The 22,498-nt window shown below is 38.6% G+C and overlaps 1 protein-coding gene across 1 annotated transcript in view; it reads left to right on the top strand.

Moving 5' to 3' along the window:
- The window catches only part of LOC148676590 (polyprenol dehydrogenase), a 76,708-nt gene that overhangs the window by 32,521 nt on the left and 21,689 nt on the right, over positions 1-22,498 (top strand). Inside the window, exons 5-6 of the mRNA XM_088644136.1 lie at positions 12,647-12,748; positions 18,742-18,949. Of these exons, the coding sequence (XP_088500262.1) occupies positions 12,647-12,748; positions 18,742-18,949 (310 nt within the window). The remainder of the gene's footprint in view (positions 1-12,646; positions 12,749-18,741; positions 18,950-22,498) is intronic.

The following is a 22,498-nucleotide window of genomic DNA, read 5'->3' as shown; positions in this document are numbered from 1 at the left end:
TGAATCAGTGAGATTTACCACAGTCTGACAAATCCAGCACAAACGTTTTACTTTAATCTATAGCAAGAATCTAATCCCATCAGCGCTGAAACACTGAAGAGCTGATTTTCTCAGAACAGATCCCAGACTCCAGCTCTGTTAGCTGTCCTTTCATTTATTTCCACTAAAATACTGCCCACTGGACTTCTTCTGTGAAGCATCATCCCTTTTCACTCTCAAAGCAAGAGATAAATATTGTCTTTTACCATCTGTCCCTCAATTTACCTTGCAGTATTTTATAAAACTTCTTTCTGCTCACTAGCTAATTCTTTTTAGTCCATTCTGTCGGGGACAGTCAGAGGGGAATATTTCAGAAGCTAATCAGGAAGTACAGATGCCGTTGTTTCTTATTTATGAGATAGTTGGTTCTTTCTCTGGCAGACACAGGGTACCTGCTCCTGTGAGATCAGACCGGTGTCTTTACTATTTTACAAAGGTCTGACTTTGTGGTCAATAAGCTTTGGCACAGCCAAATAACAAATTGACAATATGAAAATAAACGGGAAGAAAAAAAAATATTTTTTAAAGGTTTTCCACATTCTCAAACAATCTTAACAGCCACCTTCCTGCATTGCTCTTCACACTTCAATGAAAGCATATTCTGACTAAAGTACTTGACCTTACTAGTGACACTGTCATAGTGTGCAGCTGTCACGGGTACATGCCCTGTGTCACGATTCTAATCCCTCCCTCTTAAGGGCTCTTTCACATTTTACCAGATCTCCTCACCCGCCTCTTGTTCCAGTCTCCCCTTTAAAAGCCAGACACTGTTCCAGGTTCAGTATTGAAAGATGGTCTTGCCTATTTTCCGGGTTGTCTGAAGGCAAGCCTTTTCCCCGGTGTCCTGACCATCTGGGTCCGGGGCTTGGAGTGCCTGGCCCCGTTACCCTTTTTTATTCCCCCAACCCTTCGCTGGATCCCGCTCCAGCTTTTAACTTTGTTTGTCTTTGTCATGGATGGACCACCCGGCTCTGAACATTTGCCTTCCTACGGATTTCCCTATGAGCACCCTTTGGACTGTTTGCCTGGACCACGCCCCTCCCGAGCACCTTCGTCACGCCCCCCTGTTCGTCTACCAGCCCTGTTCCTCATCTCCTCCCCGTGTCTGTTTTCTCCCTTCCGGATTGGGCTGTCCGCATAGGGTCCTGAAAGACGCTACGTGACACCCTGTGTTTTCCAGATTCTTGTTATTTCTTTTCTTAGAACAGCTGAGAACGCTGTGATGGAGTATTTTTTGAAAAATGGCTATGCTGTGTAAGGCTGCCTATATTAGGAAAGTGGATATTAAAAAATGGGTGTTCTTCATTTCACCTTGAAATCTTGAAATGCACCTTGGAATACACCCCCAGAATGAATGACTGCCTTACGTATGTAGTTAATTAATTGTGTAATTGTGTAAATTAATAATCATACAGTTACAATTAGCACTACAAGCCGTTTCTTTAAACATCCATCCAGTTTCTAACTGCTTTATCCAACACAGGGTTGCAGGGGAGATGGAGCCTCATCCAACAAGCAACCGGTGCAAAGCAGGTTACACCCTGGACAGGACACCAGTCCATCACAGGGCACACACAGACACAAACATGCACATACTCACACCAGAACCATTTTTCCTTGAAACCAATTAACCTACCTGAATGTCTTTGGACTGTTGGCACTAACATGGGAGAACAAGCCCAGGAATTGAACCCAGGGCACCAGTGATGTGAGGCAACAATGCTACGTGCTGTGCCACCATGCTGTATAGGTCCATTTTCAGGCCATATAGGCCCATGGGGGAATGGGGGGCAGGGGCCACAGTTTTTCTTGACCATCCGACACTGGAAGTGGTAATCATTTGGAAACCTGGAAGGAATTAGCGCAAGCTACATCGCTTACTCCTACCGGGGATTGAACCCGGGACCTTCCGGGCAGGAGCTAGACTCCCTTGCTGTCTGAGCTAGCACGGCTCCGCCCCCATGCTGCCCTCTTTTAAAATTATTTCCTCCGAATGATGGACCTTTCTGCATTTTCCAGCAGGAGCTAGGATTTGATCATAGAAGATTGTGGAGGATTAAAGGTTTCGCTCTATTGGCAGCTACAGTGAAAGAGTTATACAACATTAATACTGATGCCTTTTGACAGCCAGTCTAAGCCTTCCCTTGCATCAGAAAAAAAGTGCCTAAATTATATCCATAGAAGCTTTGCATAATAGCTTGAGTTGGAGGTATTTTTCTCCTTTATAAAATAAAGTAGTTGAGATGTATTACTCATATCCTTTTCTTTCCCTCAAGCAGTTCCTGTTGATAACGACATGAAATGTGCACAGACAAATCTAGGTGTCTGAATTTTATTTCCCTAAGCTAGAGCTTTTGAAATATCTCAAGACACTAGCTTAGGCCAAAGCGCAGTATTTCGTGTTTGGAGTTCTTTAAAGTGTTTGCACTTCATTTTGCATGGGGTATTTCACACTCTCACTCTGTCTAATTGTGGAGGAGATAAAAGGGAACGCATGCTTATTTAATAAATTGGAATGTCCACTGACAGTAGTTTATTACTTATAATTTATTTTGGAAAATGAGTGCTTTTTTAAAATGGCTTGTGCCGATCATTTTTAAGGGTTTTTTTTTCCGCTGCATTTCCTTTATGCAATAAATGGGAAATCCAGTTGTACAATTGACTTTTCATGTGGATGCACTGCTCTGTGTAGTATTTTTCTTTATATATTTACCATTTTCACTGGATAAAAGCTTTTTAAAAAAATCAAGTCTTTACAAAATAAAGCAGTTAACATTTTATTTTATTAAACCATTAGCCTGAGAACATTACTTTTCAATCACTAGCATGATATGCTAAGGGTAGGCTATTAAGGGAACACAAGGTCACCTTTTCCACTTTCTGCATTAGTATTCTGGCTTGATTTGCACTGCTGTGGTTCTGTCAGGCTTCCTCACTTGAATGTGTCTGAAATCCAAAATTTTGTCTTTGCTGCTGCTGCTGCACTGTGCATTTGTTGCATAAGACACCTTAAATGGTTGTATGAAAGTAAAATGAATCCAAAAAATACTGAAGAAGACCTTTTATAATCTCATAAAGTACATTTTTTCTTAGGTTGTAATGTCTGTCCTGTGTGAAGCTTTTCTGATTTAATAAGCACTTTTGTGTTCTTTACTCGTATCAAAGACACACTTTGTGGACCAACGGTACAGTCCTGTTTTACAGATCCTCCAAACCTCAGTCATATAACTTTCTTTGGAGCCATGTTGAATGGCTAATTTTAGTTAGCTCATTAGTTGCTATTACTTACTGGCTTAATTATTATTAGTTACTATTACTAATTTAATGGGTGGAATAATGTTGTTTATTTTGGCACTGCTGCCTTACAATTCACATGCCCTATGTGCAATTCTGGTCTGGATTACCGTCTGTGTGGAGTTTGCATGTTTCTGCTTCTGCATGGGGAATCTCTGTGTGATCCGGTTTCCTCTCATAGTTCCAAGATATGCCGCATGGAGATTGTCCCCCATACATATGTGTATTTGCGATGGACTGGTACAGTGGAATTTATAGCTCCAAGGGATCAAATCTGCCCTCAGCTTTGTGGAGATTTAATGTCATGCACAAGTTTCTGCTAGTTTTCTCTGTATATTCTGGTTTCCTCCCACAGTCCAAAGTCCTATCCATGTAAGTTATAATTTATAAATTGCCCCCCTCCTGCTTGTGGGTCTGTACCCTGCAATGGGCTAGTAGTCTCACCTTGTACTTTGTGCTTTTTTGATTAGACTTCATTTATGACCATCCAGGGATAAAGAGGTTTCTATAAATGAACAGGTGTATGGTTTAGCTTAATATTTCATATTGCTGATTGTTTGTGTAAAAGGACATTGAAGGAATATGAGTCATCCCACTGAGAATGTAAACCTATAAATCTCTTGTCCGTCTGCTGGGGCTTTCTGACAGGAGAGCATTCTTCATCAAACACAACTAGCTCTCTTGTCAAAACTATAACTCTGGAACGTATGTCAGGACACAACTGAGCCTTCAGCAAAGAAGTGTGAATATTTTGTATTCAGAAGTATCCAAACAATTACCTCTGAAGAAAAAAAACCACCATGTTATGTTATCCCTGAATAATTTCAAAACAATAAAACCATAAAGACGAATACTAAAACATGGTACCAACTGTTAGGATGCCTGTCAAGCAAATGAGCAGCACAATATAGACTTTTAATCGTTGTTGTCAACTACAAAATTATTGTGAAGATTATGTACATGTAGCAGATTATGATAATGTGTATGTGAATAATGAGTATAATGAATGTAATGTATTTTATGTACAATATACATTATGTAAACAGTACATAGGAACCACAAGACATGCTGTGTCTAAAAGAAAATGTTTTGTTATTTGTAGTTTTGATTCCACATAAGCAGACAAACGGGCAACTATGTGTTTTAATAATGACATTCTCATTTAAATTCTGAATTTGTTCATCTGCATGTAATGCCATCAAGCGTGAGACACTGAGAAACCTACAGTATAATATTAGAAAAGACTTAATAAATAACTTCTCAACAGGTGATTTAAAAATGACATTACAACGGGGTCAATTCTGCTTGGGTCTGGCAAAGTTATTGGAATTACAGTTACAAAGTTGATCAGATTTCATATTTACTCTTTTATTTCTGCATTCTCAGGGCACAGCTGCATTTTGTTAAGGCTTGTATCAAGCAGAAAGGCCTTTTTATCACAGTCAGATGCGACATTAACTCTGTCTTTTTTTAAATGGCACTCATTCCAGTTCTCATTCTTACATAGTGGTCGTCATTTTGAAATAGTCGCCTTGTGCTTTGGTAACAATGGTTTCCTTCCAATATCTGAGACAGAATATGTGTGCTGTCTGCTGCTACAGTGCATGAGGCCTGTGTTTCCCATTTCTCGGCATGATCACTGTTAACAGTACCTCCTTCATTCTTTGTATTTCATTACTTCTTTTCTCTTTGAAAATGATTACAGAATGGCTTGAAGCTGTATTAAGAGTGATAATAGTCTAAGGATAGATCAGCATCACTTTATATAAAACAATTTTGACCATTTATCCAAATGCCCCAGAAGCAGCTTTTGGACCATGTTTCTTTTTATACATACTTTTATGCAGTTAGCAATCAACTTGGAATGTACCCTTTGTTTTCTTCACGTATAAAGTAGTTTCATTACCAAGGAAATCCTAGAATCAAAGAAAGGCCAGGAAACTTCTGTGATAGACAGGATGCACAACACGGGTAAAAAAATAAAGAAACTTGAATTAATTACATTAAACCGTATTATCCTTTTGATATATTAAGGCAACAGGTTATGTTCTAATTTCTCCATAGTAAATTTAAAATTGTTGTGAAATATGTTGTGAAACAGTCAGTTTCCAGTTTAGAAAAGGCAGTTACTGCTCAGGGCTGATCATCTGTACAGCCTACAGTTTCACTTCAGGAGGGAGAACAACACGAGTATGTCCTTAATCAACATGAAGACACCTGAGTCACCAGTGAGTCTACTGGGATCTTGGGCTGCAAATGGAAGAGCTGTTTCAGTCTGCTGTGATCCCAGACAGCAAGTGAGAACATAAGGAAGTTTGTAAACAAGAGGAGGCCATTTGGCCTGTCTGGTTGTGTGGTTTTCTCTGGTGCAGAAATATATGTAGAAATGTAGGACACTCAACCAAGGTTTGCTAGTGAGCCCAGGCCTTATTTGTTTAGTCAAACTTGTTAAACTCTATGTTGCACAGCTCTAAGTGATTGCTAAGTGCAATTATTTGAATAGCTTTCACAAAAAAATGTTTGATTTTATTTCCAATTTCATTCTTAATTCAGTGGTGCCTAAATACAGAGGGATGCCAAAACGAGCAATATTATTTTTAGGCAATTAATACAAAGGTTAACTACTTTCTCTAGTTATGTTTTACATATTGAAAGATTACCATGCTTTAAGGTACCTTTTTAGATTTTACGCACATACAGTATGCGCAGACAATCCAAATTCTAGGAGAAATCAGACTTCTGTACTGGTAAGCACTCTTTGGGGTGTACTTTGTTCTTACCCTGTACAGAATTTCCTGCCCTCTCACTCTAATTTTCTGTACTCTGACTCATTAGCAGAAATTACATAACAACCTTATCCAGGTTTCTTAAGGAGTATTAGAGCAGTTAAATGGCAGAGAGCACATTGAAATGAACACGTTAAGATAAAGGTAATCAGTATACCGTATGTAGCATTTACAGTATAATGATGCTAAGAAGACAGTGCTGGATTTTTTTTTACTTAGAAGTGTTTGGAAAGACAATTGATTGCTGAGAGCAATTCATTAGTGCTGTGTTCACAGCTTCGTTGTGACCTACACGTCACTTGTCTTTCGATATGGACAATTATTCCTCTTAGAGGGTAGCAGTTGTTTGGAGGAGTGACCGGACATAAAGGTTAGAGAATTGATACTGTGTACCCACACAAACACACCCACAAACATGCATCTTAATGTATCTTTCTTTGGTTGCACTTGAGTCTAAAAGCAGTACTTTATAGCATTAATACATTATTTTAATCAAGTGAAATGAATGATCATCATCATGATGAAATCACCGTGAAATCAACATGGGTGAAAAGTACATTCAGATAATCTGTTCCTTGACCCATATATGTTAGAAAGACAAATAACAAAATTAACAAAATGATAAAATTCCGAGATACAGTCAGCTGTACTTGTATAACAGTCAATGTACAGTATATGTATGAATATAATTAATGTTTATGTATAGATACAGATTTGGTCAATTTCCCATTTATTTTTCTTTGTGTACCACTCAGTTTGAAAGGACTAAACTTGCTACACAGCCACCCATCACAGCAATTTGTTTTATGATACACTGCAGGCTACGCAGTTCCTTACAGGAGAGTTAGCGCCGATTAAAGGAACAGCACATCCTTAGGTGACATTATGGAAAGCCTGTAGGCATGTCATGTCAGTGCTTCACAGAAAGCAGAGATGGCCAACTAATTGGTACCAGTGAATAAGTAAAGGATGGCTTTCATTACAAGACAGTGACAGTATACCAATGTCAGTCCATTTTGCAGTGTGCTGTGGTTTTGTGTCAACCACGACGCTGCCCATCAATGGAGTAAATGCTCGCAGGCTTTTCCTAAGCTCTCCCGGGTTCTGAGGTATGTCAAAGTACTATATTTGAACCAAAGGCCGGAAACCCTTCTACATCACTCAATAAATTATTTCTCACTGCAGACAATAACGATGAGGTTGTGCCTGTGCGTGATTCATGCATTCAGTTTCTCAGTATATCCTAAGGACAAGCTGTCTGGTTTAGTCACATTAGGATTAGTTTAAGGGACATCTTTTTTTCTGTAGACAAACTGATTGGAAGATCTTATCAAGGTCATCCTGCACTCTGAGAAGCCTATTCAGGTTTAATGAATTTGAAAAGTTGTGTGAATATTGAAATTGTAATGTATATTCACATTACAATCCTTACATTCTCCTCTTAGTATTCTGCTGGTTATTGGGTTTGAAGTATGATAAGTTGTACAGATAATGCTTGGTGCTGAGTTTTACCCAGATACTTCACAGCTCCAGGGTCCAGGGTCATACCTGGCTCTTTCTTTGTGACGTCTCCATGTTGTTCCTCACATGGGTCTTTCCCAGGTACTCTGTGGCATTCCTCCCACTGTCCAATGTCTATCTCTGTCTCCTATCCTGTGATTGACTGGTGTCCTGACCAGAGTGTGGTCCTGCCTTGTGCCCTGTGGTGGACTGGTATCCTGCCAGAGTGTGGTCCTGCCTTGTGCCCTGTGCCTGCTTGGCTGGGCTCCAGCAGCCCTTGAAACGGAAACCGATTGCCGAACTTGGATGTGTGTTTAGATAAAAATCGAGTTATCAGGGCCCAGTTGACAAAAATCCAATTGCTGTACAAGCATCAGCACCACAAGCATCAGCAGCAATGACAAGCAAGTGAAGGCAAAACTGGAAGACAAATGGGATTGCACTTGTAATAAGTGCACATTAGCAACTGTGGGGCTCCTGAGGTGACGGAGGGGAATTTTAGACTAGGTGAATAGATTTACAGTGATGCAATCAACTAGGAGTGTAATTTGATACAAGGAGACCTTTTCAAATTGCATCTCACCCCAGGATAATTTGTTCCTAAGTAGCAACAAGGCCACAATGGTTTTAAACTGTTATATTCAAATTCTGCATAAGAAAGGCAAAGTTGAAGAATTCACTAATTTGGCTCCTTTCATCAATGCCATTTTCCATATAAATTAGTCATATACCACAAGAGAAAATAGCAGTGTTCTTCAAAGACATCACCGATGCTCAAATTGCCTTCAAAATGCTTGGGTCAATAACAGTGTGTTTCCAATTACCACATGTCAATTTTGCATTAAAATTTTCCTCACTGCTTCAATAAGTAAACCTGCTGAATGTGATTGAGGGGATACTGGGATCTCTGCACTTCAAAAAGTCCACAGTCTATCACATTTCTCAGTGGAAGCTGGCTTGGTGCCATAGTACTACCCCAACTGTGAAAATAATTGAAATGACAGACATTTCTCCACTTCAGAGCCCTGGGCACAATAGTCAGGTACAAATGGACCATTCAGCCACCCATAGCCCCTCTAACACTTGTTGTAATATTGTTCCCAGTGTCTGCACCCAGAACAAAAAACCTGTCATTCCAGTGGTTTGCGTACCTACACTGCTGGGGCACACACATACCTCATTCAAAGCACTGGGGTAAAAATGGCAGTGGGATGCACCAAATGATGTACTTTTTTTCTTTTTTTTGAGAGGACAGATTAGTCACCACAGCATATTTCATACTTTTAATTTCACTAGAAGTCTAGGGATAGTTTTGGGATGTGTTGACTCCAGGATCCAAGTGCCAAATGTTGCTCTTCACCCTAAACATTATTGTACACCCCTAAGTCTTTGTTTCATTCTCCCAATGCTCTTTGGGATTGCGTGTCTCAGCTCCTGCAGTCTGGCTGGTTATCTTTGCCAGGCTGCTGCCCAGACAAAGCCACATGCAGGCGAAGCTGACCAGGAAATCGGGAAGAGATCTAGGAAGAGGCCTGCAGCAGCTAACATCTGATAAGAAAGGATTCAGACTATTGGAAGTTTCCACTGGTGGGCAAGTCTGACACACACCATGTTCAAATGCTTGAAGCTGAAGTGTTGTGAGTTGTGGTGCTTGAAGCAGAAGCTTGAATCAGCAAGGCAAGGAAAAAGGCCAGTGAGTAAGAAATAGTTATTTATTTGTTCCCGTATGACAGGTCTCAAACTTTAGACATCTTGTCTCCAGTTGAAAAACTTTAGAACTCTAGTAACTGAGCTCTGTCTGCAAGCAGGAAAAGCTCAGTGTCTTTGGTGCCTGTACATTTGTAAAGCACTGAGCAGGAGCTTTCCAATTACTGCTGAGTGGAGGAACTATCCTCCGAGCCCTTCTCTGTTTAATCCCTTGAGTCTTCTTTTAAGTGCCATTCCTCAGCTCTGTCTCTCACGTTAAAGTAGCAGGGGCATTCCCCAGACGAGCTTAGATTTTCTGTCTCAGTTTTACATTTGTTTCATGCCTGGGAGAGTTAAAGAGTTTAATACTCCGTGGGGAGAAGGGGACTCGTAGTAATGGAAGACAAAACATGTCCAACTTTTAAACTGCTGTTACTGTGCAACAAAGTACTACCTTCACAGCGTAAGGAAAGCAGCTGTTTTTTTCAGGATGTTCAAGGATTTAAAGGTGATCATTGCCCCTTTTGAAAATGAAAATCTTGCTGAAAAGAAGGACAACGATGCCAAATGCCTCTTTTGTCTTTTGTGTAACCCTAATTTATTTCTGTGTTTCAGCTGAAAAGAAATACCGTCCCTACATACACAAAGTACATATTTTTTGGTTGCTGTTTGTCTTAAAGAGTAGGGGTCCTGATGAAACTAACTCGAGCATTTTTTAATCCTTAAAGTGTATTTTCACCGTTACATATAATAATAATAAATAATAATAACATCACTTTATTAACCCTTTACGATTTCTTGCATTAGGAATTGTCTTTTCGCATACCCCAGCTTGCTCTCCATGAGACACACAGACAGGGAGAGAAGCTTGGGGTCAGAGAGCAGGGTCTGCCATTGTACAGCACCCCTGGAGCAGTTGGGGTTAAGGGCCTTGTTCAGGAGCCCAACGGAGTAGGATTCCTCTGCCAGCTGTGGGATTTGAACCAGCAACCTTCCAGCCACAGGCACAGATCCTTAGCCACAGAGCCACCGCTCCGCCCAATAATTGGAAAGGCATAAAGATGTAAAAAATAAGTTCTCTTCAGTGAGTTTGTATAATATGTTTTTATTCATAGTTTGTATAAAAAAATATGCTTTTTTTCTGTGGAGGTATTCACGGGATTGCTGTTATATATTAAATTTCTACCTGTATCAGGATTAATCTTCAGAAATAGAATTTACTGGGGTTCTTGTCACTGATTAAGGAATACAAGGAATATAAGTAAGATTCTCAAAGTATTGTGGGTAGATGTTTGTTTCAAAGTCAAAAACTGCCTTATAAAGCAGTTTGACAGATTCTGGATATACTATGTTATAGAAAAATGGTTCATTGGGACAGTAAAATCAGTAGCGTGGTAATTTTAAAAAAATCATGACAAACATCAAGAATGCAAAGACCACTCCTGACATGTGATATTTTATAATTAATTTTTTGAAGTCTTCAGAAAATATAGTGATTGCCAGATTGAAAGACATCATTACAGAACACGATTCCGACTACGTTCACTAGCTGTATTTTAGAGAAACGAGTTTTGAATGGATGGTTGGCATTCTCTTCTGCTCAGTTTTCTGGATTAATTTTAAAACTCATTATTCACTTTGTGTTGAAAAAGACTTTAAGAAACTTTGGTCAGGACGATTTCACCTACAGTACATGATTTGACTGTTTTATTTTGAAATATGTGATACAAACTCACTGAAGAGAACTTATTTTTTACATCTTTATGCCTTTACTAACTGGACTCTTTACTAACTGTATTTTGTAATTATGTGTACAATGTTTGCTTCTGTGTCAGAAGCTACCTTATAAAGCAGTTTAATAGATTCTGGATATGCTATGTTGGAGCACATGTGCTGCCTTCTAAATGTTTTTCAAAATCATTTTTTCTTCTCAATATGTTTTTAAGCTGAAATTTATGAATTTGTATGAGAGCCAAGTTTTGGGTGAAGTTTGGATAGATTAACAGTGAAGTATAGCTTGCTTTGATGATATTAGTCACTCAGAAATAGCTACAGTCATAATCCTTTTGCAAATGCGTTGATTATGTGCAGACATCAACATTGCTTACAGCTACGGCTTAATATTTCATGCTAAGAATTACAGGTTTATAGACATCTAGCATTTGTAAAGAATTTAACATTAGTTCTGACAAGTTTGTTTTAATACTTTTGGTGCTCTAGTAAGGATAACCATGTGCATTGTACAGAGGCAGTCTTGTAGATTGTATTTTGCAGTACTTCATTTGCATTCTAACTGAATCATGGTGATTGATAGAACAAATTAATGATCCATGTGAAGAGCATTATAAATAGTCTGCATCATGCATGTCTCCGATTTATTTGTTTAGATGTCAAGATCGGTTTTCTCATAATGAATCATAGCCTGAATTAAATATGTCTCATACAGAGGGCTTTGAAATCTAGATGATGGGTTGTCTGGCACTGAAGGTTAACTGTGCCTACAAGACCCAGATCAATTATTGGGGAAAAATCGCAATCTCATTATACCTTAATCAAACAGATCTTCAGAACAGTGCTTTATGTCTATTGGAAAAAAAGTATGTTTCAGTGTGCAGAACCACAAAGTCTTCTGCAACTCACTGTGTGCTTCAATTCCAATTCAAATGCTATAAAATAAGTTAAGCTAAACTTTCAATTTCATTTCATTTGAAATTGTCCATGACTTTGTCAGTACAAACTGCATTTTCGTACTTGACCCCCAGAAGAAAATATCTTACATTAGAAGTAGTGAATCAAGTGTAGAATACATTAGAAGAAAAATATTTATCTACTGTAGGTTTTCTAGTTCAAGAGATTTGATATCTAACTCATTCTGTAAAGACAAAAATTATGTTTTTCACATCAATATAATATAGTGATACAAAAGTAATGTGCTGTATACAACAGCTTCAGACCACAGATGTCTTTGAGACAGAAGAAATATAACAAATGTCACAGTTAGAGCATAAATAAATAATGAAATAATAAATGAATACCAATGCTGTACTTCCTAACAATTATCAATACTGCATTTGATACAGGTTCTTTACTTTGCAATTGGTTTTGTTTCCAGTTACTGTGAATTTGTTTGAAAGGGTTTGAATTAAATGTCCAAAACCTTGAGTGAAGTGTTGATAATAAACTACATAATATAATATAAGACCTTTGAATTTCCTGTACTGGAGGATTTGGATACAGCCTGGACACTCCGCAAAGGACTTCCGTATAAACTAATGGTTTGAAAAATCTGCAGTCACAGGATCTCTTTTTGGTAAACCCGTGGATTTCTGTTGTGTTCACAGTGGAGGGCTGCCACCTTGACCTGACATCCCTGAGGTCCATCCGAGAGTTTGTCCAGACGTTTAAAGACAGAGGCCTTCCACTACATGTTCTTGTCAACAATGGTAAGGGGCTCTCAATTATGAAAAACCAATGGAAAGGGTCTCATTACATAAAGATACTGAGCATGGCAAATACAGTAGGTATGACAAAATAGGTTTGGGAAGTGGAAAAAACAAGGCTGAGGAATTAAATTTTAAATCTCAGTGAAAGTGGGGCAATGCTGTTTTCTTTTAGTGGAGATCAGACTGTAAAAAAATCAGCTTTTCTGCATGGGAGTTTTAAAGTAAATAAACCTCCTATTCCGATGTTTCTCCATTCAGGCTTTTGATTGCTTCTCAGGCACCAACAAGCTTCTGAGGGTGTAATTTCCTGGGAATTCAGAACTAAGAATCTAATTTTCTGCAGTGCTATGATTGCTATAATCACAATCTAATATTACAATATTATGATATTAATAATGATATGTCCCTCTATATATAATTATTAGCCATGGACTACACTACCCATTGGACTTATGAAATCTGAATTAGCTTTATTTAAAATAGAAAATGCCCAACAGTGGCCAATTGCCAATTAGCAATTTACTTTTTGTCATGTGACATCTGTCCAAAGCCAAGCCTGTGCTCTTTCTGCAAAAAGCTCAACCTGCTACTAGGTGGCTGATTCAAATAATTTGGTCAAGTCAGTCTTCAAATATGTTAGAGAAGCTTAAATCCATTTGTGTGTCTGACTGAATACGTCAAGGTCAATTTGTCAAGGGTTTGTGTGGTGAAAATATGTACAAGCATCAGATGTAATGCGTGCGTAAGGTTTGCCTAAATAGAAAAAGGCAAAAAAAAAATGGAAGCTTGCGAGAAATTAATTTGCTCAAAAAGGTAGTCTTTTGAAACAGGCAAATTAATAAACCTTTTGCATGATTAACTTCTCTGTGGGTGGATGTGCTTTATAAATAGCACAATAATTAAAATTCATTGAACACATGAGTCAAATGACAAAACCTTTTCTTTGGGGCTTTGTTTACTAACTAGGAGGATTGGTTTGGAGTTGTAGTTTAGGTTCTTGCAGGGAGCTGCATCAGCGTTAGAGCGAGGACAGGTCAATTCCTCCGTGAAAGTCAGGAAAAAAGAAGAAATGTAAGATATTTCAGTTCTGGAACATTCTCAAAACAACATTCTACTTCTTTTCGGCGTGGTATTGCTTGTTCCTTTAGAGCTATGGTTCAGGTTTAAATCAATAATTTTCTCATTAAGAAGGGTTGTCTGTGCTCAAGACAAGGCAGCTGCAGTTGGCAGATTACTACCTTAACAAATACACAAACTTGCCAAAATATAAGGAACTATTTTATGACTCTGTGAGCACTGAGAACAGAATGTGACATGTAGCCTGTAATGTTCTGAAATAATTTTCAATCTCATTCCATTCTTTTAGCAGGATTACCTGCAGTGTGGGGTTTAGATGAGGTGAACAGGATTGACCTGTTCCTTCTATTGGTTTGATCACTTTTTAAATAGGATTAAGATTTGGGGGGATTGTTCTGGCTTGGAAAGTCAATCAAGTCTCATCAAACCAACAACCCATAGCTCATGGTTCCTAAGATTTTAGCCTATGATCCTAGATGTTTAGTTCTAAAGACTAAATTGAATAGCATCTGTATTTGTTGTACAGGAAGCTTCATTCAGGTCCTTAACTGTTAACATTAAACAGTGCAGTGCTAATGATCATACAAGCATATAGTGTGTTGTGACTTTTTCACTGCACCGTGCAGCTCAATGTCGGTCAGTCTTGAATTTGTTATAGTTCCCTTTATAAACACACAGAGAGCTTTACAGAGTTTTTTAGCAGTTAGCAATATAATAACAGTTGACCATGTGGGCAGAGGAGAGGAAAACACATACTCCCAGTGAGCAAAAAGATACCTGGTGCCTCAGTTCCCAGTATGTGATGCATTATGACAATAATAATAGTAATAAGATTTGAGAACATAGCAGTAACGACGTGTTCGATACCATACCCACTGTAGGTCATTATTAGTCACTGAATATGCCTTCAAGTTGCTTTGGATAAAAGCATCACCCAAAGAAATGATTAACACGAGAACAAGCAAGCAGCCTGCTGGACATTGGGCCCAGCTTAGGTAATGAGATATTTCTTTTATAGGACGCTTTAGTCCCATTAGATCTGAGGATGGAATACTCCCATAGAAGTCTAAGAGACAGATTTTGAAATTCTCATGTTTTGCATCTGCAGTCATTATATGGAAAGAACAAGATGAAGTCTCAGATGAACATCGGTTTGAGTCTAAAGTGATATAAAGTCAACACTTGGCTAAAGCAAGTGCAAAGCAAGAATATCTTTGTGGAAAGGGGCTCTGGTGTCGTTTGTGTTGAGCAGGAGGGATGTAGATTTAACCCAAGTTATGGTGCTTCTACAGAGAACTTTGAAATCCTAAATAATTCAAAATCTTTCAAGACAAAGAATTCCTAAGAACAGAAGTTTTGAACCCTGGTCCTGAATGAACACACTGTGTCTGCTGTTTTTCATTCCAGCTGAGCCCTGCATCTCCAGTGTTAATTGATGGCTGTTTGCGGTTTAGACTTTTGCTAATCTTGTTTCTTCTGTCAATCCTGAGTGTCAGTATCCAACTCCAAGAGCTGCAGCACGCAGAGCTGTACAGAGCCTCTCCTCAACTTGCCGTTATTTCTGACTAAACAGCTCTTCCTAGTGGATCAATGGATGATGAACAGATGCAGGTGGGAGTGATGCAGTGTGAGACAGGCTCACAGTGTGAGTGACACAGGATCAAGCATGCCCAGAAGGAGTGCTTCTTGTCTTCTGTAAAGACCCAACTGGTTACATTTCAAGTAAAAAACACTGAATGACAGCAGTTCTGAAACTCGGGAAACTTGGAACAGGTTTGATACCGATTATAAATCCCAGTGCCAAATTTTAGTGAATAAAAGCAAATATACATACAGTATAGAATATGTCGCAAATAGCAAACTGAGTCCGGTGATTAAGGACTTGACTAGAGCACAAGCCAGAAGATGCAGTGTCCATCCAGGGCTAGGGCTGAGAATTAAAAACACAGGCATGTCTTGGAGGTCTTAATCACCTAGCTTCGAGCAAAAGTGTTTTAAATTGCCAGATGCTTGCCACTACAACACTTTTCTTCATTTACCCAGCAGTAAGGGTAGGATGAATGGCTATCCAAGAACACAGCGAAGATGATTCTTTGTGTGGTGCACATTTTTACCAAGAAAGAGTAGAAATTTTTCTTTGCCCCTCTGATTTCCCTCTCAGTGTTTCCCCTGCTGACTGTGCTTCATGTCCAGGGAACCAACTGAATGCTAATAGCCAAGATGTGTCTGTGTGATAAGCTGGCATTTTTTTAATCAACACTGTTTAAGATTAATACATTCTCACTTATCAAACTGCCAAAAAAGGAAATGAGCCCATGCATTGCTGTTACAGAATACTAGAGCAGTGGGCTGGTGTGTTTGAGGTGACAAATGTATGCAAAAAAAATAAAGTCTTTAAGCTTTTGTGCATCTGCAAAGTGTTGCCATGGCTTTCTCCTATCTCTCTCAGATAATAGGGTGCAGAAACCACATTTCCATAAGTCACTTTTCAGACAAATATCAGGATCCACAGCTGAAGGCAAAGGGAATGGTTATTTGTTCCACACCATAGATAATCTAATTACACGAAAAAGGTTAAAGACTAACCTTTGCAAATCTTCATTGATGTAGATGCATTTCAGAATCACGTGCAATGCATAGTTTAACACTTCTCATCACTCTAACAGTAAGTGTTCACTAAGCCCTTTGTTAGGTCAGTGGACATTTTCTGTTTGGCTTCTTCCACAAAAATGCTGGATGAGATCCTTGGATCAATTATCTACCAGCTACCAAATAGGATAGACGGGCCAAAAGTCCTCCTCTCATTTGTAACATTTCTTATGTTCTTATTGAGAACAGGAAGCACTTCTTATATTATGTAACTCGGGATCCATATCGACCCCTTGCATTTTTTACGCTCTCCTGCTAAATCTGAAACATAATGGAGGTAACTAATGGGTAATACTGAAATAGCCATATTCTTACTTAGGCTTAGTGTCTTTGAATAATAGGTTTACTCATTTCGTAACTGAGGTTTATGCCAATGTTAAAGATGGATCTGACGTTGTTTTTTTGACATGTGAGACTAATACTCTCAGAAAATTCTTATTATTTTCTCTATTTTTTATCTGCCCAGTGATTTACAAAATATTCTGTGTATTAGTTTGTTGTTTCCTAGTCTAACTCTAACACTCTACAACTCTACAGTTGAGCCTACAGCACTGTCAGCTAGAGATTCTCCAATGTTATCTCTCCTTTAGGCACAGAGTGATGTTCTTTGCAAATAACTGTATGTTGCTCCAAAAATGGGTCTTTCAGAGGCTGGACGTGCGGTCCTCACTCCTGCCCCCCTGCCGGGCAGGAATGAGGGCAGAGCTCTGGCAAGCCATGGGTGTTGAAGTTGGGTGTTGACGTACAGTAGCTATACTGTAGATACCTGGCCAGACCCTGACAGGGCTTCAGTTTTTCTCCAAAAGTAGCTCCAAATCATGGGCTATAAAGTAAAAAAAAAACTTTTCGAATGGAATAAAAAACACAAAATACAAAGAAAATATAATCACCTGTTGAAAACGGCTGACCTGTGTCAGTAATGGAAAGAATGGTGTGATCCATTCAGGAGAAGAACAAATGGCCTTCTCTCGCTTCGAGGAGAAAGATTCTGATGGAACAGGACATTTAGGAAACATCTAACTATGGAAATGCTTGTTGGCTCTCCATTTTCACTGAGCAGAGAACAGTGAAAAAGGAGAGAAATGCCAGTCTGACAAGGATGTCTATGAAAACTGGTGGCATGTTGATGTTACCTTTGAAAACCAATATATAGTCACCCTCAGCTTTCGAGCATAACTTGAGAGAAAATGCTTTCCTGGTTGAGACTGCTTTTGAGAACATGCTGTTTATTTCAACACGCTATAGTTTAGGCAGTACCTCAGAGGGTGACACAGAAGCCATCTGTTGGGCCTCACACTAGGCAAAAGTTTCAACAAGTACAGATGGCATATGTTGCTTAGCTACACTTGGCTACTGCACACCTAATTAACTGTCTGGGTTTGTCAGTGAGGAGCGAAGTTCAAATTCAAAGAAGACAATGTCTCAGGCCCACTACCAACGGGCCATCAGCCTGTTCCCGAGAACCAAGCACTCTTTTCATTTCTGTTTAGAATAGGTAGCCAGAAAAGTTACAGCTAGAGCTCAAACCTGTAGAGGATTTCAAAAGACACCCACTGTGTACAGGAATTTTAGAAATATATTTCTGTCAGTCAGCCTTCTTTGAGCATGAGTTTGAAAGTATTTTAGAAAAGGAATGAAAAGGCTGGCATATAATACAGGGGCATGGAAAAGTATACCTTTGTTTTCAGAAAAACCTAATAAAATTGCACTGTTGGAAAGTTAACATGAAGTCACTACAAAAATACCTATTCTAATAAAAATTGTAGGAGATTTATTTACCAAACTCCTATAGATAGTTTGCATTTGTTTTGTTTTTTGTTTGCATTTGTTTTTGCTTATGTAGTCCATACTTCATTTTTATCTCTTGAGCTGAGAGAATGGAGATTATTTAATCAAACGTCTGTTTCATATACTTTCTTGACATTTTTATCAAACTAACGCTGAACTGTCCTGAACAGATTTAACAAAGCCAGTTGTCTACTTTCACAATTCAAATTGGAACTGGACAGTATAGCTAACTTTATGCAGTCCTTCAGAGAATCTTCTCTAAGATCCTTAACCACCAAAACTCCAGAGGTGGAGAGTGGATTCAAAACTAAAAGCAAGCCTCATTATTTTTTTTGTTTTGTGTACCACATTTTTCTTGTTTTAAACTCTCACAAACAAAAGAACCATCCAAAACAATAATAACCCCCAAGTGACGTGTGGTTGACAAATTTATTTTCTACACCCTTTGAGCTATTTATTTTTTGTCTTTCTGTGCTCAGCTGGTGTCATGTTGGTTCCTGAGAGGAAGACAGAGGACGGCTTCGAGACACACTTTGGATTGAACTACCTAGGGCACTTCATGCTGACACAGCTACTCTTAGACACCCTGAAGCATTCTGGGAAGCAGGACTCCTGTGCTCGTATCGTCACAGTCTCTTCTGCCACACACTTTGTGGGTGAAATCAACCTGGAGGATCTACAGAGCCGGTACAGTAATCTATTACCTTTTTGGTCTGCTTTAAAGAAAAAAAAATGGTTAGGGCGAGAGGAAATTGTGCCATTTAATTTCTTGGTAAAAAAAAATAAGGTTATTTATTTGACATAAATGCAGGACAAAAAACAGAAAGTTTAGTGAAATTCCTGGAAACAGAGAAAAAGAACTTGATTCCAAAACACTTTTATATAAAATATAATAATAACTAGAAATAATATTTCTGCCCATCTGATTTGTCTTCTACAAATTCATTAAGCCAATCAAATCTTCCCTTGAATCACAGTGTCACATAAAGCTGTATATGTTGTTTTTGATAAAACAAAATTATTTTCTAATGATTTTTCATTTGCACATGATGTTTATGGATCTAAGACTCTGTGTGAAGTCTGAATAGAGAAAACATTCCTTGAATTGTGATGGATTCAAAGATTTCTGAGCTTCTCTACATTTGTTCAAAATATACAGTATTCTTAGGCCACCAATAGTACTGTTTTCTGGAGCATTTAGATAAAAAACAAAATATGTACATCAGCAAAATTACTTCAGATATTCAACAGTGTTTTTCTTTCCATTCTTTAGAATGAATTCAGAATATTTCTGTACATGAGACTGAACTTTTAGATACTGGTGTTCCAAACTCTTGAAAAGGTGTGGAGGTGTCATGCTTCACCCTGTGTGTCATGTTTCTGGAGTCTTACTGTACATGGTCTTCCGTATTGGATCTGCAGTCTTGAAAATGGCAAGTGACACCATCTTAAAAACTGGAGCTAATCCTCTCATGTCAGGTGTGGTTTATTACTCACTTCAGTTACAGTATAATGGTGACGGAATTCCAGGATTCCTGCTTTTTGTATTTTTGTTATTCTTTTCCAGTTTTGTTTAATAAAATGCAGCTGCAAATTGGAGAAAAAACGCATGTAGCTGTTCAGCCCCTTAGCCTCAGCTGATATTAAGATGGGGTCTGGTTAGCATTTTTTAAGATGGATCTCTAAGTAAAATAAAGTACTGTTCCAAAATATCCTGGGACTGTTCATCCACCTGAATAAGAACCTAGTAGATGCTTTTCAAAAGATGAAAAGGAGTTGATTAGGGAAAAGGAAGTGCTGTGGTGCTGAGGTGTTAAAATAAGGTCCTGTACACAACAGTCTTTGAAACACTACCACAATGTTCCCAAGAAAGGGAAAGAGTATTGTACATATTATTTAAAAAATCAAAATCTACACATTGCAATACTCTGATGCAATTCTTAAGCCTGGCATCTGACGAAGCTTCACTGTCAAATTTAATTTTGGAATAATGTTCATAGTACAAATAGTTTTGGGGATAATCTTTGGAACAGCTCCTGAAGGGCAGTTATCATCATGCTTTGTTCACCAGCCATTCTGTGTACCTCTGTTTAGACAGCTGTTTTTTTTTTTCTCAGACAGCAGTGAAGGCCGTGTTTCACTATCTCTGGCAGTGTCAGTCCATTAGCCATGATATGGCAGAGATTTAAAAGGACAGTGATAACTCAGGGTACCACCTGCTGAATCTGAAATAAAGATAAAGACAGAAACACATTTGTTTTGTTTTTTTTTAAATTGAATTGTGAATAGTCTACAGTCTGTGAGTGAACAGCACAACAAGGAGAGTTTTCACTAAGTCTTTACTCTGGGCTCCTTACCAGAGCTTATAGTCTGCTTGGCTGGATCAATATCACATCTTTTCCCCCAAAATGGTAAGGAAAAACAAGAGCAAAGCAAGCCATTTGTCCGCAGATCTACTGTATTTCATCCAGGAGCTTATAGACATCTGTGATATCATGGATGAATAATAATAGCCACCAGTTTGGATACGTAATTTACCATGCTCATACTGTTAAAAATGGCAAAGATGGTTTTCTCGCACAGTTTACCTAAGTAAAATATGAGACAAGTGAAAAGTTTTGAACTAAAGAGAGCTGTCCTAGAAATGATTCATGCTGCAACTTGAATCTGCTGTCACATTCTAATTCATCGGGTTTTGAACTCTGGAATATTAGTGTGCCAGTCTTTATTCACATCCCCTCAATGTGTCTTTGCTATTGACCTTCTTGTTAACAGGTCGTGAGTAGCTACAAATGACTGTTTACAATTGCCCCTTGATAGAAGAACAGGCTTTCCTTGTGAAAGTCATACGTAGGACTGCAAGACTTGACAACAGCGACAGATTGGTAGGACACACTGTGGTTCAGACAGTGGGTGACAACAAACCCATCTGTCCTTCAGCTCTTGGAAGAGACACTGACTGACTGCAGTCCAACGAGTGGAAAGAGCAGGCTAAGTATTTTAGATGAAGTTGTAAAAGTAAAATGAAAAGTCAAAAAGCTGCGAAGGAAGCAAACAAAAAGTTGCCATTTTTTTCCTCATGTGCAGCAGTTATCTTTCAGAGGCTTAAAACTGTATTGAACTGAAGCCTCACTTGCTTCTGAATAGGAGCAAAAAAGTGCTTTGCTTTTTATTTTTTCTTCAGTATGTTATTACTCGTGGGTGGCATGGTGGCATCACGGGTGTTTCCCGGTTTTCGGGTCCTGAGTTTTATTTTGGCCTTGGGTGTGGTAATAGACCAGCTGTCTCGGAGCCAGTCCTAGAGAGAAATTGCATGCAAGGTTGCAAGTCAGGCATCTAATGCAGCTGGTCTTCATGAGGTTGATCTGTATAAAGGTAAAGAACACAGGAGAAGGAGTCTAGCTGTGTGGGGAGACCAGTCCTTTGTGTTGGGTAAGTTTAAGAGTCGGAAATGAAGTGAGCAACAGATGCTCAGCGCTCACAGTTCACATACTGTATTCTGTCACTGAGAACAATGCTGCATTTTTTTACCTATTGCAAACTGTGCTGGTAATATCAGTTGTTAGCAAATCACCACCTAGCAGAGACAGCTGCTGTGTTTTATGGCTTTATCAAAAATGTTATCTTTCTACCTAGTCAAATCTGGAAAATAGCAAACTTGAGATAATGCAAGAAAAGCTTTTCCTTGTTTTAGAACAGATTTCTGCCTTTAAGACAGAGTGATTTGGATGTGTTTTAAAGCAGTTTAATTTAGTATTGCTGGTGGAAATACATTTTATTCAACTTTTTATGAATAAAAACTTTCTTTTATTCTGTCTATAGAGTATTTGCTTTATTATGGCAATTACCTGTAACTGTTTTAAATTTTAATTAGATTTACTCTCAGTAATGTGGCTCCATTTGTACATAACGTGTTCACTGCTGTTTGCTCCAGATGGCATTTTATTTAGAATACTTTACCTCAGGATCAAAACTTGATGTACCAACACAGTGCATAGAGCAAAATGAGGAGGAAATCGTAAATGAGCAAGATGACTTGCACTTAATCCATTCAACGCCTTCCAGTGAGAAAGAATTAGCCTTTCTTATGCATTGGAGAGCTCCATTCAGACAGCTTTCCTCAGACTTTAAAGTCTTTCTGTGTTTTTCTTTAAAGCTGCTAGATATATAATCCTCGTAAAATTCTCCTCCCTCCATTCAAAAAAAAAGTAAGGCTGCTGTTATTTCCCTGAAAAT

Source organism: Lepisosteus platostomus, chromosome 2 (assembly GCF_059453375.1).
Source record: "Lepisosteus platostomus isolate fLepPlt1 chromosome 2, fLepPlt1.hap1, whole genome shotgun sequence".
Lineage (NCBI taxonomy): Eukaryota > Metazoa > Chordata > Actinopteri > Semionotiformes > Lepisosteidae > Lepisosteus > Lepisosteus platostomus.
Note: the sequence above shows the minus strand (reverse complement) of the source record. Positions and strands in the feature narration are given on the sequence as shown.